General features: G+C 37.7%; 2 protein-coding genes across 2 annotated transcripts; one reads left to right on the forward strand and one right to left on the reverse strand.

Moving 5' to 3' along the window:
* The first annotated feature begins 1,894 nt into the window (after positions 1-1,894).
* On the forward strand, positions 1,895-14,308 carry LOC131802181 (NPC intracellular cholesterol transporter 1 homolog 1b-like). The gene is made up of 9 exons (XM_059121785.1): positions 1,895-2,132; positions 5,596-5,835; positions 5,935-6,872; positions 6,957-7,258; positions 7,641-8,579; positions 8,642-8,941; positions 10,607-10,716; positions 13,222-13,376; positions 13,443-14,308. The coding sequence occupies exons 1-9, from the start codon at positions 2,126-2,128 to the stop codon at positions 14,190-14,192; spliced, it is 3,741 nt and encodes a 1,246-aa protein (XP_058977768.1). The 5' UTR covers positions 1,895-2,125; the 3' UTR covers positions 14,193-14,308.
* Positions 14,309-14,335: 27 nt separating this feature from the next.
* On the reverse strand, positions 14,336-17,543 carry LOC101888756 (uncharacterized). The gene is made up of 2 exons (XM_005178934.3): positions 17,309-17,543; positions 14,336-14,653 (listed from the first exon to the last, which is right to left on the reverse strand). The coding sequence occupies exons 1-2, from the start codon at positions 17,505-17,507 to the stop codon at positions 14,364-14,366; spliced, it is 489 nt and encodes a 162-aa protein (XP_005178991.1). The 5' UTR covers positions 17,508-17,543; the 3' UTR covers positions 14,336-14,363.
* Positions 17,544-17,601: the final 58 nt, after the last annotated feature.

Raw genomic sequence — 17,601 nt, forward strand, 5'->3', positions numbered from 1 at the left:
ATGAAGTATGTTTATAAAATTTTACTCAAGTGTGTATTATGTCTGCAGAACTTTTGATATTGAAAATGGGTGATTTAGGTCCACGTTTTGGTATAGCCCCCATACCTCCTTTTTTCGGTATTTTGACATTATTCACCGAAACGAACTTCAAATTTGGTATTTGAAGTTCGTAATAGGTACTACAGCCTATGACGGAAAATTATCTGTGCAGGTCCACGTCTTCGTATAGCCCCATATAACGGTACCTTCCGATATTCGGTATTTTGATGATTTTAGCGACATTATTCACCGGAAGTGTTTCTAATTTGGTATTTTAAGTTCGTAACGGATGCTACAGCCTATGACAAAAAATTGTCTATGCAAGTCCACGTCTTCATATAGCCCCTATATAACGGTTCCTCCCGATATTCGGTACTTTCATGATTTTAGCGACATTATTCACCAGACTTCGTATAGCTCCAATATAACGGTACCTCCCTATATGCGGAATTTTACACATTATTCAACGAGTTTTTTTTTCAAGCTTCGCATTTGAATATTTTAATGGTTTATGACAAAATTTACCTATGCAGGTCCATATCGTCGTATAGACCCTAATATAACGTCTGCATTCGGTATTTTTTAGATTTTAATAGAATTTTTAACGGATTTCATTTATTTGAAAATTGCCAAAATCGTTCCATATGGTGGAGGATATTCAAAGATCGGCCCGGCCGAACTTACAGCTTTTTTACTTTTTTTTTCTGGAAAATTCACACCAAAATGCTTTTGTACGCTTGTAAACAATATAATGAGCTGTCGCTGGAATAATTTTAACAGCTGTCGGATGAGTGGTTTAGAAATGACAGCAGTCTGAAGATAGTTGCAGTTTTTTTATCTCACCCTGAAAATGGATTTGTATATGTTTTCCGATACGCCAATCGGAGGTTGTGATATATATTTTTTAATAATTTTTACAAACTAAAATAATTTTCATTCAAAATTTACAATTTCAAAATTGGTTTGACAATTAATTGACCCAGCATCTACTTGGATGCGACTACCTGTATTCTTCTACAATGGTTTAAGTCGCAATGACATGCATTTTGACAATATGGATAAAATCAGCGGGTTTTATCGGATGATCTTATAGATAGGCTATTGGATGTTTTTTTTAGAAAACACACAACAAAGGAAATCATGTTCTCTTATAATATCGAAAAAATTGCAAAATTAGTAGATCTCTGCAGATTCTGAAACAGAGTAAAAATAAGGTAGAAATTCAAAATGTCTTACTAATTTTAGAAAAAGGGTTTTGAGTTATTAAATATTTGATCTAATTCTAGAAATTAAAGATAATAAAGATAGGTCGAATAAATCAATAAATAATTAATTAAAGATATTTTCCATTCTATTTTCAATTGAAATCCTTCATTGCCTGAAATAATTCAAACTCCATATTAGCTGTCTTTTATTGTTCGATCCGTCAATCACGATTTCAAATCTATACATATGTAGATATACATATATACACACTCCGAAACTAAAAATACATTCACATGTTTTCACTAATCTTTTGGATTTCCCCCGCCCCTAAATAACCACACGACGCTATAAAGGATCCATAAACCTATTCTATTGCTCGTATTTCAGTCAATTAAACACCATTAAATGACAAATAATTCACAGCCGGGCCAAAATTCGGTGGTGCAGGTGGTTGGTGGTTGAACACCTTGGCAGTTAGTTTGGCTTATCGTTGGTTGTTTGACTGGCCGACGCCGAGCCGAGCCGAGCCGAAATAATGATTCGTCCTCCGCGGAAATCTTATCAAAATCCACACAGGTTTTTTTGCGATAGATTGGTTTATCTCAAAATAAAACACTGGTAATTCGGATAACCAATAAGTTCGGCAACATGTGAATAATTCATACAGTTTTCGACGGTCGTTCATTGCACGCGGACCGGTTTTGATATTCAGCGTAATTAGTTTTGTGGCATAAGTGATAGTGAAGTCCTGAAAGGGGGAAAAAATAAAAATTAATTTTATATAATGGAATAAATGCAAACGCTAGCTCCGAACAAGGATTAATTGTGTTGAAAAAAATATATTTTCGAAATTGAGGATTTAATCGAACAAAAAGTGAAAATGAATGGTATTTAAAATTTATTTTAATATTTTTTTAATTTAAATTATAGTTACACAAAAGCAAAATTATTCATCATGGTTCGATTATCAAAGTTCAAGTGTTTGATATTTGTGGAAATTTTTTTCAGAATTAAAAAAAGGGCTTGATTGAAAGGGCGATTGTCAATTGAAATTGAGAATTAAAGATTGTATCGATGTCTTTTTGTGATTTATTTAAAAAAAAAAATGACTTGAAGCAAGATTAAACTAAGAGCTTGTGTAAAACAAATCGATACGAAAAAATAGTGTGTCGCACGTGCTGGAAAATATAGTATAATATGGAAAATAATATGCAAAATTTTGAATTATTTTTTAATTGAAATGTTAACGACATAATAATTTATATTAAGTTTGTCATTCCGTTTGTAACACCTCGAAATATACATTTTAGACCCCACAAAGTGATCCGTGCGTCTATCCGTCTGTGGAAATCACTTACGAACAAATTGAAGTAGTCTCTACAGCATTTTGGTATCGAAAATGGGCCATGTAGGTCCACGTTTTGGTATAGCCCTCATATAATGGTACATCCCTATTTTTTGGTGATTCACCTGAAATGTTTCAAATTTGGAATTTGAAGTTCGCAATGGCAACAACAGCCTATGACAGAAAATTTGCTGTTCAGGTCCACGTCTTCCTATAGCCCTCATATAACGGTACCTCCCTTTATTCGGTTCTTTGATGACCGGAATTTACATTATTCACCGGAATTGTTTCAAATTTGGCACTTGAAGTTCGTAATGGATACTACAGCCTAGGACAGAAAAGATTTTAATAGAACTTTTAACGGATTTAATTTTTTGAAAATTTTCAAAATCCTTTCAAATGGTGGAAGGTATTCAAAGTTCGGCCCGGCCGAATTTACTGCTTTTTAACTTTTTAATAGTTTTTTAAGAAAATTACATTAGAAGTTATATATTTCAACTGAAAATTATGTGTTTAAGTTTCATTAATGCTAATTTAGCACGTTTCCCTTCTGAGTCAAAATCTCACATAATACCTAATTTTTTGGGGAAACTGTCAAAGGATGAAATATTCTAGATCAAATTTCATTGTGAGTCTCTGAACAAAAGACATTTGTATATGTAACTTGTACCACATAAAAATGTCATATACTTTTGGTTAAAAAAAAAAAAAAACCTTTTTTATTTTCGAATAATTTTAAATTAAATTAAAATTTTCAAAATTTCCAGCAAATTTCCTAATAATTTTATCTTTCAATAAACAGTGTGGTTATTGGAAATTTCCAAGTGATTATAAAAAGAACCCGGTTTTTGGACAAAAACCCCAAAGAGTTTCGGGTTCATAGGCCAAACTTGTTTAAGGCCTTTTATACAGCCTTGACCATACACAAAGGGTTCCCTAATATTTTAAGATACCCTTCGCAAGATTTAATATAGAGCTTTAAAAAAGTTTGCAGACCTCCGGATTACTTCAAGTTTCATTGATCTAAAAAATGGGTCATATCGATCCACTTTTTGGTATAGCCTCCGGGTAAACACCGATTCAAAGTATTGCTTGAGTTTTTATACTCTCCACCATAGTATTACTCTGGCTTCCGAAAGAATTGAAGTAGCTTGATAAAATTTTACTCAGATATGTGTTTGGTATGCCGGACTTTTGGTATTGAAAATGAGGTTCACGTTTAGGTATAGCCTCCACATAACTGCACCTCCCTTTATTCGGTATTTTAATGATTTTAGCGACATTATTCACCGGAATCGTTTCCAATTTTGTATTTGAAGTTCCTAATAGGTACTACAGCTTGTGACAGAAAATTGTATATGCAGGTCAAGGTCTTCGTATAGCCACCATATATCGGTAACTCCCTGTATTCGGTATTTTGTTGATTTTAGATGTATTATTCATCTTTCAAATTTCGAATTTCTTTGACACAAAATTATCGAGGCATGTCCAGGTCTTCGTATGGCTTGGAAATGGGTACAACAACCTACAACCTAGTAAGTTCGGCTGGGCCAAAGTTTGAATATCCTCCACCATTTGGAACAAATTTGGAAATTTAAAAAAAATAATAATAATAAATAGAATCCTTTAAAAATTCTGTTAAAATCATCAAAATAACGATTATAGGGGGGTACCGATATTTGGGAGCCATACGAAGACCTGGACCTACATAGACAATTTTCTGCTATAGGCTGTAGTACCCATTGGAAACTCCAAATACGAAATTTGAAACAATTACGGCAGGCAATGTCGCTAAAATCAACAAAATACGGATTGTCGGAAGGTACCGTTATATAGGTGCTATACGAAGGCGTGGACCTGCATATGACATTTTTTGACAGAGGCTGTAGTACCCATTAGAAAATTCGACTAGAAAATTTGAAATAATTCGGGTGAATTATGTCGCTAAAATCATAAAAATACCGAATATGGGGAGGTACCGTTATATGGGGGCTATACGAAAACTTCGACAGATATGGCCCATTTACGAACTTAACCTGCCTACTTCCGAAATACACATGTGTTTAAAATTTTAGCCTTCTTTCTCAATTAGTTCGAAAGACAGCATGATTACAACAGACAGACACACCGGCAGGCGGACATCCCTAAATCGTCTTAAATCGTTTTAGAATATACAGGGTGAGATGAAAAAACTCCACTGCCACTCGTCCGACAGCTGTTAAAATTATTCCAGTGACAGAAGCGTACAAAAGCATTTTATTGAGAATTTTCCAGAAAAAAAGTTATTCGTGATGGAGTTCAAGCGTTTGGCTGGAAAACCACAAGTGGCTAACGACCGATGTTCGCTCTCAGCTCATAATAATCGACCGTGGCATCTGAATAAATGCCGAATATTATCGCAAAAATATTCTGAAGGGTGTAGACCCAAACATTTCAGACGCAGACCTTGGACATTTCAATTGGGGGTCAGCACGCGCCAGCCAAGAATGTTTACAGGATGAGGTTCCTCGTGGATACCAATCCGTTGGACTATTGTGTCTGGAGTATTTTGGAAAACAAGGTTGGCAAGAGCTTCGTCGGGAATGGGCCAAAATACCGCAGAGCAACATTCGGGCAGTGTGTGACGGTTTCATTAGCCGTTGGAAGGTCATAATTCGTGCCAAAGGTGACCAATTCAAACAAATCTAAACTTGTTCTTAAACTTGATGCTATTCCCGACAAATTTTTGCTTTCATTCAATAACATTTAAAAAAAAAAACATGTTAAAATTATGGCTTTTGACTTTGTTGCCGTTTTTCTTATCTCACCCTGTAAGTACTTTGTAGGGTCTATCATGAATATTTCAAGGAGTTACAAACGGAATGACAAAGCTAATATACCCTCCATAGAATGGTGATGGATATAAAAATCAAATAAAAAATGCCCTATTCTCTTCCTCCTTATTTCAATAGATTTTGAAATAATTTTTTTTTTTTAATTTAATTTAAATGTTTTATTTATTTCAGTACCCAAGAATAACACAGCTGTGATATTGTCCATAAGTTGTCTCCTGCTCTTTTTACAAACTCTACCACAAAGCGATGGCAAATGCATATGGTATGGCCACAGTCATATGGTTGGGGCACATTGGAAAAATAAGGCCTATGGTGGTGAAGCTCTGCCTCTGAATGATAGCCAGGCCGAGGCAATATTCAAAACACGTTGTCCCATCCTATACAATGAGTATAAAGGCAATGATCCGGATGGTGAGAATTGTTTTCTTTGAATTGTTTTTTTTTCCCCTAATTTCCTCCTCCTCTCTCTCTCTCTCTCTCTCTTTTGAAATAATGAAACGTTTCTCTCAGCTCCCTTGAATTTGTGCTGTGACAGCGGCCAAATCTTAACCATGGATCAGGGTATGTCTCAGGCGGATGGTATATATTCCCGCTGTCCAACGTGTACATTGAACATGGGTCTCAGCATCTGTGCCATGACATGTGCCCAAAATCATAGCCTCTTCCTGACCGCTTATACCGCAAAGCACGATACCTGGGATTATGTGGAAAAAATCGATTTCCGTATTGATGATGGATTTGTGGAGGGCGTTTATAACAGCTGTAAGGCCATACAGCATTCACAAACAGGTCGTCCTGCCATGGACTTGGGTTGTGGTGCATACAATGCTCGCACCTGTGACCATCAGAAATGGTACCGATTCATGGGTGACACCGAACTCAGCGACTATGTGCCGTTTCCCATCAACTACATATTCTTGGAGGATGATACGGAGGATGACCGATTTAAAATGTCTCCGCTATCCTGTTCCGAGGCCTATGAAAATTCATATGCCTGTGCCTGCATTGACTGTGCCGAATCGTGTGCCATTACCGATATTCCCGTGGGCCATGAGGAGGTTTTTGTTTTCATGGGTTTGTTCATCGCTGCCGGTTTAGTTGTCGTCATTGTGGCGGTGTGGGTATTTGAAAGGTTGCGCTCGAACAGTAATAGTCCCCAGTGCTTCTGTTTTTCGGGCTTTGGTTGTTTCAATGATGTCCTGTACAAAGTGTTTCGTGCGGGCGGTACATTCTGTGCCAAACATCCCGTTTTGGTTCTGGCCGTACTGTCATGGATAATTGGCGGTCTCTGCTATGGAATTATTTATATGCAAGTGACCACGGATCCCATTGAGTTGTGGGCTGGCGAAGAGAGTCAAACCCGTATAGAAAAGGAATATTTCGATGCCCACTTTGGCCCCTTCTACAGGACCAATCAAGTGTTCATTAAGCCCACTAATGCCTCAGGGGTAAGTTGGACTTGAGGCAAGCATTTTAGATGTAGGTCATACTTATGATCCCTCTCTCTCTCTCTCTCTATCTTCCTCTCTTAGTTCACCCATGTCACTTCTGCCGGTACAGTGGAATTTGGTCCGGCCTATCAAAAGGATTTCCTCTTGGAAGTATTCAAACTGCAGGAAGCCATTGAGGCAATTGGTATGGAAGATGGTATTGGTCTGGATAAAGTATGCTATGCTCCCGTCATGTATCCCGGCGAAAAGACCACTGTCGATAAATGTATTGTCCAATCGATCTATGGATTCTTTCAAAATGATTTGGAATTTTTCGAAACGGAATATGAGGATGAAAATGGTTATGTCATCAATTATTTGAATCATCTGGAGGATTGCTTAAAGTGAGTACACCTGATTCGGCCAAAGTGAATAGAAGTTGTCCAATGGAAAACCATTAGAAAATATGTTTTCCTTTGGGGGAAGAGCCCTATTCAGTCAGGCTGAATAGAAGTTTTCCTAAGGGGGAAGAGCCCTATTCAGCCAGGCTGAATATAAGTTTTTCTATATGGGGAAAAGCCCTATTCAGCCTGGCTGAATAAAAGTTTTCCTAAGGGGGATGAGCCCTATTCAGCCTGCCTGAATAGAAGTTTCCCTTTGGGGAAACCCGCTGAATAGAAGTTTTCCTATGGTGAAAACCCTATTCAGTCTGGCTGAATGACGGTTTTCCCATGGCGGAACCTAAGAAAAAATCTAACCCTGGCTATTTTCATTTTTCCCTACCAGCGTTCCCATGTTGGAGGCCTGTTTCGGTCCCTATGGTGGCCCCATTGAACCTGGCATTTCCGTGGGCGGCATGCCCAAAGTAAGTGGCGACGAAGAACCCAATTATCTGCTGGCCACCGGTGTCGTTTTGACCTTCCTTGGCAAAAATCAAAACAATGAAGCTCTGCTGGAACCCAACCTGGAATGGGAAAAACGTTTTGTGGACTTTATGAAGAACTATACCAATGATCAACTTGATATTGCCTACTCGGCCGAACGTTCCATTCAGGATGCCATCGTTGAGCTTTCGGAAGGTGAAGTCTCCACGGTGGCAATCAGTTATCTGGTGATGTTCATCTATGTGGCCATTGCTTTGGGTAAAATCCGTAGCTGTTTACATTTCCTGCGAGAATCGAAGATAGTCCTGGCCATTGGCGGCATTATCATTGTGCTGGCTTCGGTGCTCTGCAGTTTGGGATTCTGGGGTTATTTGAATGTGGTCACAACAATGTTGGCCATTGAGGTTATACCGTTCTTGGTCTTGGCTGTGGGTGTGGACAATATCTTCATTATGGTCCATACCTATCATCGTTTGAATCGCAAAAAGTTTGACAGCATTGCCGAGGCCATTGGTGAGGCGATGGGCCAGGTGGGACCTTCGATACTGCAAACGGCTGGTTCGGAATTTGCTTGTTTTGCCATTGGTGCCATATCGGATATGCCGGCTGTCAAGACCTTTGCCATGTATGCTGCTGCTGCAATTTTCTTTAATTTCCTCTTCCAAATTACGGCCTTTGTGGCCATGATGGCGTTGGACGAGAGACGCTATGAGTCGGGTCGCCTGGATTTGTTCTGCTGCTGTAAAACCTCTAAGCAGCTAAAGGAGAGCGAAAGTGATGCCAGTGTTGGAGTTTTGGAAAAGCTGTTTAAAAATTTCTATGCTCCCTTCATTCTGTCGAAGTAAGTAGTGGATTTTTTTTTTTGGATATGAAATAATTTTGAAATTCATTTCCATATTCCAGACCCGTAAAAGTCATTGTCTGCATTGTTTTCTTTGTGGTCACCACCCTGTCTTTGCTGGTAACACCCAATTTGGAATTGGGTTTGGACCAGGAAATGTCCATGCCCAAGGATTCCCATGTTGTTAAATATTTCCGTTACATGGATGATCTATTGGCAATGGGTGCACCGGTCTATTGGGTTCTGAAACCCGGTTTGGATTACACAGAGCGTGATCATCAAAATCTCATATGTGGTGGTGTGGAATGTAACAATAATTCGCTGTCGGTACAGCTGTACACACAGTCCCTCTATCCCGATATGTAAGTATTGAAAGGTTTAAGGAATTTGCTTAAATAACCCGTTTCATTGGAGCTTAGGAAAGATTTTTGAGAGATTTTCTCAAAAATGATCTTAGCTGGAGCTCCGTATAGGTTGTGAAAAATTCACTTAAAATGCTATTGAAATAGATTTACAATATCCCCTAGACTAGATATTCAGAGCTTCCTTAGGACTTTATTCTTGAACGCTGCATGCACCTCGAACTTGCAGGACTTTATGGTGGCCCTTGAAATTTTCTGAAAAGTTTAAAGTGACCTTGGAGATACTCAAAAAATGCCAAGAATCTTAAAATTTTGGACGAGGGCCAATGTTGGTGCGCAGGCGTGTGATAAGGCTAGGTTTTCGAAAATTCGTAACAAAGGGTACGAAGAGTACTAAAAACTGAGTACTTTGTGTTGGACAAATAGAATAAGCTAGAATTCTGAAATTCGGAATGAGAGTTACTGAAGAAGTGCCGGATGGATGTACCAAAGGGTTTTTGGAAATTCGAACTTTAAAGTTACGAAAAGTCCGTAAATGGTACTAAACATCGAAAATAGTACCATTTGGTATTATGTGAACGGATAGAGCTATGAACTTGCAATTAGGTATGAGAATCAAGATTGGAAAGTTAGTTCGATAAATGAAGGTGGTTTCGGAAATGTGTACTAAGTATGCGAAATGTACTAAATGGTACTAAATTGGGAACAATTTGTTTTATGGATGAATGGATGATGCAGGAATTTGGAAAAATTGTATTAGATTCTCTGTTGGTGGTAACTTTGTGGTTAAGAGGTGCTTTTGGAAATGGACACGAAAAGTGAACGAAAAGTACTAAATAGTACTATATTTGGTACAATTTGGTATTGGGTGAGCAGATAGTGCTTGAAATCTTAAAATTCTTACTAGCCTGGACATATGGAGGCGCTTTCGGAAATGTGTACGAAAAGTACTAAATGGTACTAAATTTAGTATTATGTTAAGGGATAGACATAAAAATTCGGAAATTTGATGTTTAGATTACTGATGGTATCTATATTTTAGATTTAACGGTAGTTTGGAAATGCGCTCTATATTTGTACGAAAAGTACTATATGGTGCTAAATTTGATATAGGGCTGAAATCCTCAAATTTGATATTAAGATTTCTGTTCGTATCTGGAATTGAAATATGGAGATGGTTTTTAAAATGTGTACTATAATTGTAAGAAAAGTACTAAATGGTACTAAATTTGGTATTGGGTGAAAGGATAGAACTGGAATTCTGAAATTTGATATTGCTATCTCAGCCTTGAAATATTGTGAAAAAAGTCCCTCGCTATGGAGCCTCTGTTATATAGCCTTTGAAATATTGCCAAATAATCCCTTTCCATGGATCTCAGAATAACCTTTGAAATATGGAGCTCAGAATAACCTTTGAAATATTGTAAAATAAACCAATGCTGATAGATCTCAAAATATTATCTGAAATATTTTAAATAATCCTCGTTTTTGGTTCTCAGAATAGCATTTAAAATATTGTTTTAAAAATCCATGGTTTTGGAGCTCAGAATAGCATCTGAGATTCCTCGATGTCTGCAGTACTTCATATTGGCTCTAAAATAAACAATTAAAAAATATATTATTTTTTATTTTTATATATTATTTATTATAATTTTATTTTTACAGAACTTACCTCGCCCGTCCAGCAACATCATGGATTGATGACTACATCGACTGGTTGGGTATTGCCGATTGCTGTAAAGTTAATACGACCGATAATACGTTCTGCCCCAGTAGTAAGTACAATATATATTTTATTTTTTTGTGAAAATTCCTGACGTTTAAGTAAGATTTAGAGATTTTGTACACTGTATAACACCAAAAACTACTTTCGGGGAAAATCCAGCAAATTATGAAAGTAAAGCTAAAAAAGGAGACTCGTGCATCGGCGTTTTGAAAGTTTACGTCGAAGGGTAACCAAAAGAGAAGGGGAAAACCCCCCTTTAACACATTTTTGAAAATTTTCGTAATAGGATTTCTCGGAATTCGTACATTTATGGTGTATAGTGTCTTCGGCGAGGAATTTTTGGTCCTTTTTTTAAAATGTGGTTAAAAACTCTCTAAGCGAGATGGTAGCTAGTCCAAATGTTCTACAAAAATATTTGTCATAAAATTCTACTATAGGTCCTAGAAGACGTCAAAGTCTTAATCATAGCTAAATGCCGGGAATTGATATACAGGGTGAGATGAAAAAACGGCAACTAACTTCAGACTGCTGTCATTTCCAAGCCACTCGTCCGACAGCTGTTAAAATTATTCCAGTAACAGCTCTTTATATTGTTTACAAGCGCACAAAAGCATTTTAGTGAGAATTATCCAGAAAAAAAGTTATTCGTGATGGAATTCTAGCGTAAGCGTGTGATTTCTTTTTATTTGGCTGGAAAACCACAAGTGGCTATCGTTAGAGCACTCCAGCATTTAAATGTGAATAAATCTTTTGTGTTTCGTACCATCGCTCATTATCGTTGCCCGACGTCAAGGAAGTGGACGGAAAAAAACAGCAATCAGCAGAAATGGTTCGAAAAGTAAAGAAGCGACTTTATCGAAACCCGCGTCGCAGTGGCCGAAAAATGGCTCGTGAGCTGGACATATCGCAATATTCCATTCGGCAAATATTGAAAAATGAGCTCACGGCAAAGCCATTGAAATTCCAAAAAGTGCAAGAACTTACAACGCAACAGAAAGAAAATAGACACAAAAGAGCTAAAGAGTTGCTACGCTTGGCCGAAAGTGGCCGAATTTGGTTTTCTCCGTCTCCGATGAGAAAACATTCGTTGTCCAGCAGTTTATAAACAAACAAAATGTTCGTGTTACTTGTCAAAGAGGTCAGCTGAAAATGTGCATCTTCGGTTGGCCACCAGAACTCAAGCGCCGGCCATGGTGATGGTGTGGGCCGCCATAACAGCCGATGGTCGCTCTCCGCTCGTATTAATCGACCGTGGCATCAGAAAAAAAATGCCAAATATTATCGCGAATATATTCTGGAGGGTGTATTAAAGCATTGGGCACACAAATATTTTGGACGCAGACCTTAAACATTGCAACAGAACTCAGCACGCGCTACCCAAGAATGGTTACAAAATAAGGTTCCTCACTTAATTTCCAGCGCACAATGTCCACCAAAGTCTCCGGATACAATCCGTTGGACTATTGTGTCTGGAGTATTTTGGAAAGCAAGGTTGGCACTAAAAAATACCAAAGTGTCGATCACCTCAAGTAAGCGCTTCGCCGGGAATGGGTCAAAATACCGCTGAGCAACATTCGGGCAGCGCGGTTTCATTGGCCGTTTGAAGGCCATAATTCGTGCCAAATGTGACCGATTCGAACAAATCTAAACTTATTCTAAAATTTGATGATATTTCCGACATTTTTCGCTTTCATTCAATGAAATTTAAAAAAAATGTTAAAACTATGGCATCGGACTTTGTTGCAGTTTTTTTTTATTTCACCCTGTAAATTCTTGATCAGCATAAAATTCTATGTCGATTTAGTGATGTCCGTCCCTCTGTCTGTCTGTGGAAATCACTCTAGCTTCCAAATGAAATGAAGAAGTTTGATAAAACTTTACTCAAATGTATATTATGTCTGCAGGACTTTTGGTATTGAAAATGGACCATGTAGGTCCAGGTTTTGGTATCCCCATCCCTCCCTATTTCCGGTATTTTGATGATTAAAGCGACGGGAATTGTTTCAAATTTGGTATTTGAAGTTCATACTTGATATTGCAGCCTATGACAGAAAATTGTCTGCACAGGTCTCTGTTTTTGTATAACCCCTTATATAACGCAGGTCCACGTCTTCGTATAGGCCCCATATAACGGCACCCCTGCGATATTGGGTATTTTGATGATTTTAGCGATATTATTGTTTCAAATTTGGTATTTGAAGTTCGTAATGGATACTACAGGCTATGACAGAACAATTTTCGTGCAGGTCCACGTTTAAGTATAGCCCTCATATAATGATACCTCCCGATATCGGTATTTTGATTATTTTAGCTAAGTTTCGCATTTGAGTATTGTAATGGCTTATGCCGGTCCTCGTCGTCCTATAGACCCTAATATAACGTCTACATTTGGTGTTTTTAAGATTTGAACAATTTATTTATTTATTTTTTTTTTAAATAGTCGAATTCTTTCAATGTTTGGCCCGGCCGAACTTATTACTATTTTATTTGTTGCTTTTATAATTCCTTCACTCTAACATTTCCATGCTCTCTCTCTCTTTTTATTTTTCAACAGATTCTAAGGAATACGAATGTGAACCCTGTCCCCGCTCGTTTATGGCAGATGGCCTTAGACCCACTAATGAAACCTTTAGGAAATATATTCCCTATTTCTTATCTGACTTACCGGATGCTGAGTGTGCCAAGGCTGGCAGAGCTTCCTATGCCGATGTAAGTACAAAATATAACAAAAAAAGGATTTCTTAAATCACCATCTTCACATCCCTCCCCTCACAGGCCGTTGTTTACACCCTGGACAATGAGGGAGATAGTACCATATTGGATACGTATTTTATGCAGTACTCCACAACCTCAACGACCTCCATACAATTCTATTCGGCTTTGCGTGAGGCCCGACGTGTGGCCGATGAAATCAATGCGATGTTAAAGGAGAACAATGTTGATGCCTCCATCTTTCCCTATTGTGTCTTCTTCATATTCTATGAACAATATTTGACAATATGGGATGATGCCATCTTCTCCTTGGGTATCTCTTTGCTGGCTGTATTCATGGTGACCTTCCTCATAACTGGATTCGATATTATTTCGGCTGGCATGGTACTCTTTATGGTCTTCCTGATTTTGGTAAATATGTGTGGCATGATGTGGGCCTGGAACATCACCCTGAATGCCATCTCATTGGTTAATTTGGTGGTGTGTGTGGGTATTGGTGTGGAATTTGTATCGCACATTATACGCTCGTATAAGAATGCCATTGGTACCAGACAGGAACGTGCCCGTCAATCGCTGGCGGTGACGGGTAGCAGTGTCCTCTCCGGCATTACGCTCACCAAATTTGCCGGTATCATTGTCTTGGGTTTCTCAAATTCCCAGGTCTTTGAGGTCTTCTATTTCCGCATGTATTTGGGTATTGTGCTAATTGGAGCTGCCCATGGTTTGATATTATTACCCGTACTCCTGAGTTTCTTTGGTCCCCGCAACAAAGAAGAACCGGAACCAACTGAATATACAGTAGCACTGGCATAACTTACTTTTATCACCATATCCAGATCACATTTAATTATTTTTAAGGAAAATGTCATTCATTAATAAGTCTGCAATTAGTTGTTTAAGTTAAAAATTAAAAAAATATTATTTTTATACAAAATAAAAAAACTATTCGATTAAAAAATAACTTTAAAAAAGATATTATTTTTTTTATTGCAAATGAAAACGCAAGCCATTAAATCCCGCTCTCTCGGTAATTTTATCGCTCTGCAGTATCTCTCCGTAAACGGTAAGGCAACATCGCTGTTTGGGAGCATTGATAAAATTCAATTCTCGAAGCAACTGGGTGGCCTTGAGTGTCTGAGGCATCCATCCATATACATGATTTTCCGTTTGATGTCGTTCGGGACAGGGTCTTTCAATAAAGTTGCGATATGCCTTATCATTTCTGGGTTCCCGCTGTTGATGATGAGCATAGAATTTGGCCGTTATGTGATGTGCTAAAAAGAGAGAGAGATATAAAGAGAAAATCAGGAGGTATTTTATCCATGCAATAAATGAAGAAAGGTTTTTTGTCATCAGAAGTTCTATTAGAAGGACCTTTGTCTCTGGCAGCTCTGTTGACATGTAACATTCAAAAATCTCGGATTTATAGAATTTTTAGTGCGTATGGAAGTCCTTTGGAGGGATTTTTTGTACGGAAACCCTTTATCATATCATTTATAATATTATTTCAAACGATTCCGAACTCCAACATCGATAATTTTTGAGGATATTTTTGAAAATCAAATACTATTTTGAGTCCAAAAAAAAACAATTATTTTTAAGAATATTACAATGATTGCTCTTAAATTTCAATAATATTTGCGATTTTTTAAGAAAATTCCAAAGGCTAGTCTGAGTTTCATAGATATGATTTTTACAACATTTCAAGTACTAGTCCGAGCTACACAAAAGTGGATTTTTTTATAAATTTTTTAAAGTCTATTGTGAACTCTAAAAACAGAGCCGAAAAATAGCTCGAGAGCTGAACATATCCCAATATTCCATACGACAAATATTGAAAAAGTGAGCTCGGGGTAAAGCCATTGGAATTCCAAAAATTGCAAGAACCTACACCGCAACGGAAAGAAAATAGAGCTACGGAGTTGCTTCGCTTGGCCGAAGGTGGTGAATTGTCGAATTTGGTTTTCTCCGATGAGAAAACATTCCTTGTCCAGCAGTTTGTAAACTGACGAACTGACCGTGTTTACTTGCCAAAGAGGTCAGCTGAAAATGTGAACTTTCGGTTGGCCACCAATAACTCAAACGCCGGCCATAATGATGGTGTGGCTCGCCATAACAGCCGATGGTCGCTCTCCGCTCGTATTAATCGACCGTGTCATCAGAGTAAATGCCGAATATTATAGCAAAAATATTCTGGAGGGTGTATTAAATCCTTGGGCACGCAAACATTTTGGCCGCAGACCTTGGACTTTTCAACAGGACTCAGCACCATCGCATTCAGCACGCACCACCCAAGAATGGTTACAAAATGAGGCTCCTCGATTCATTTCCAGCGCACAATGGCCACCAAAATCTCCGCATACCAATTCGTTGGACTATTGTGTCTGGAGTATTTTCGAAAGCAAGGTTAGCACTCAAAAATATCAAGTGTCGATCACCTCAAGCATGCGCTTCGCCGGGAATGGGCCAAAATACCGCAGAGCAACATTCGGGCAGCGTACGACGGTTTCATTGGCCGTTTAAAGGCCATAATTCGTGCCAAAGGTGACCAATTCGAACAAATCTAAACTTATTCTAAAATTTGATGCTATTTCCGATATTTTTTGCTTACTTTCAATAAAATTAAAAAAATAAAATTATGGCGTTTGACTTTCTTGCATTTTTTTTTTATCTCACCCTGTATATATTTCGCAATATTTAGGGTAGAGCTTTGAAATTTGTTAGGGTTCTTTGTATTGCATCCAGAATCATTGGTATACAAAATGGGTCATATCGGCCCACTTTTTGAAAAAGTCCCCTTGTAAGGATAACTCCAAATTCAAGTATTTTTTTAAGCATTGGAACTGTTTTCCATTTAATTTTGGTAAATGTGGACATTTTGAGTTCTTATTATGTAGTAATGTTATTTACAAAACAAGTAAAATAGCTGTAAATTGTGAATACCCTCCACCATTTGAAACGAATTTTGCAGTTTTCAAAAAAAAATAAAACTGTTAAAAATTCTGTTAGAATCCATACGACGACATGGCAACGTTTGTCATAAGCCATTACAATATTCAAATGCAAAACTTGAAAAAAATCGGTGAATACGTTCACCTGCACAGACCATTTTCTGTCATAGGCCGTAGTACCCATTATGAACTTCAAATACCAAATTTGAAACAATTTCCGTAAATAAAGTCGCTAAAATCATCAAAAAACCGAATATGGGCAGGTTCCGTTATATGGGGGCTATACGAAGACGTGTACCTGGCACAGAAAATTTTCTGTCTTAGGTTGTAGTATCCATTACGAACTTCAAATACTCAAATTTGAAAAAATTCCGGTAAATAATGTCGCTTAAATCACAACAATACGTAAAATAGGGAGGTACCATTATAGGGGGCCTATACCAAAACGTGGACCTACATGGTTCATTCTCAATACCAAAAGTCCTGCAGGCATAATATACATTTCACTTCACTTCCTTCGGAAGCTGGGGTGATTTCCACAGACGGACGGACGGACATATCTAAATCGGCATAGAATTTTATGCTGAATATATATACTTTGTAGGGTCTAAAATGTATATTTCGCGGTGTTACAAACGGAATGACAAACTTAATATAGCCTCCATACCATGGTGAAGAATATAATAAATAGGGTATAATAAAATAGGTCCAGCTTTTGGTACAGCCCTTATAAAAAGATATCCCCTGATTTTATTTATTGTGGGGGTCATGCCATATTTTCCAATCAATTTGGCTTCAAATTGGTGCGTGGAACTCTCTTTTAATTCCCAATAATTATTTATTTGATAGAGATCTTTCGATTACATCGAGAATCATTGGTACAATTGTCCCTTTTTGGATAGTTGTCCCGTAATTATTGAAAAAATTGAATTTTTGTTGCAAAGTGTTACTCCACACAGTCCATAAATGTTTACTCACTATTCCGGGATGGTACAAAATCGTCCACCACATAGATGTGTTTATTCGCTTTATTTATCAATTCCTTTTCGAAGAGATATGGCATAGGTCGGGGTTCATTTATGTCACTTATGACTGGAATTACTTCCGGATTATCGTTATTGCTTCTGTTTGCACTAGACTTTCCCGTTTTAGGACTTGAATTTGAATTGGAAGACATGACTGCCGTTTTCTAAAGCCTAACCGCTAACGTGCAGCCTTAATCAACAACTGAAAATAGGAAAACCACAAAACTACTCTGGTGGTCTAGTAAA

This window comes from Musca domestica, unplaced genomic scaffold (assembly GCF_030504385.1).
Source record: "Musca domestica strain aabys unplaced genomic scaffold, Musca_domestica.polishedcontigs.V.1.1 2, whole genome shotgun sequence".
NCBI lineage: Eukaryota > Metazoa > Arthropoda > Insecta > Diptera > Muscidae > Musca > Musca domestica.

Excerpts from the sequence above, each read along its gene's own strand:
- LOC131802181 (XM_059121785.1), top strand. Across the intron at positions 7,259-7,640 it reads CATCTGGAGGATTGCTTAAA|CGTTCCCATGTTGGAGGCCT; the intron begins GTGAGTACACCT and ends TTTCCCTACCAG. Across the intron at positions 8,942-10,606 it reads CAGTCCCTCTATCCCGATAT|AACTTACCTCGCCCGTCCAG; the intron begins GTAAGTATTGAA and ends TTATTTTTACAG.
- LOC101888756 (XM_005178934.3), bottom strand. The coding sequence starts at position 17,507 with ATGTCTTCCAATTCAAATTCAAGTCCTAAAACGGGAAAGTCTAGTGCA. Across the intron at positions 14,654-17,308 it reads TTTTGTACCATCCCGGAATA|CACATCACATAACGGCCAAA; the intron begins GTGAGTAAACAT and ends CTCTCTTTTTAG.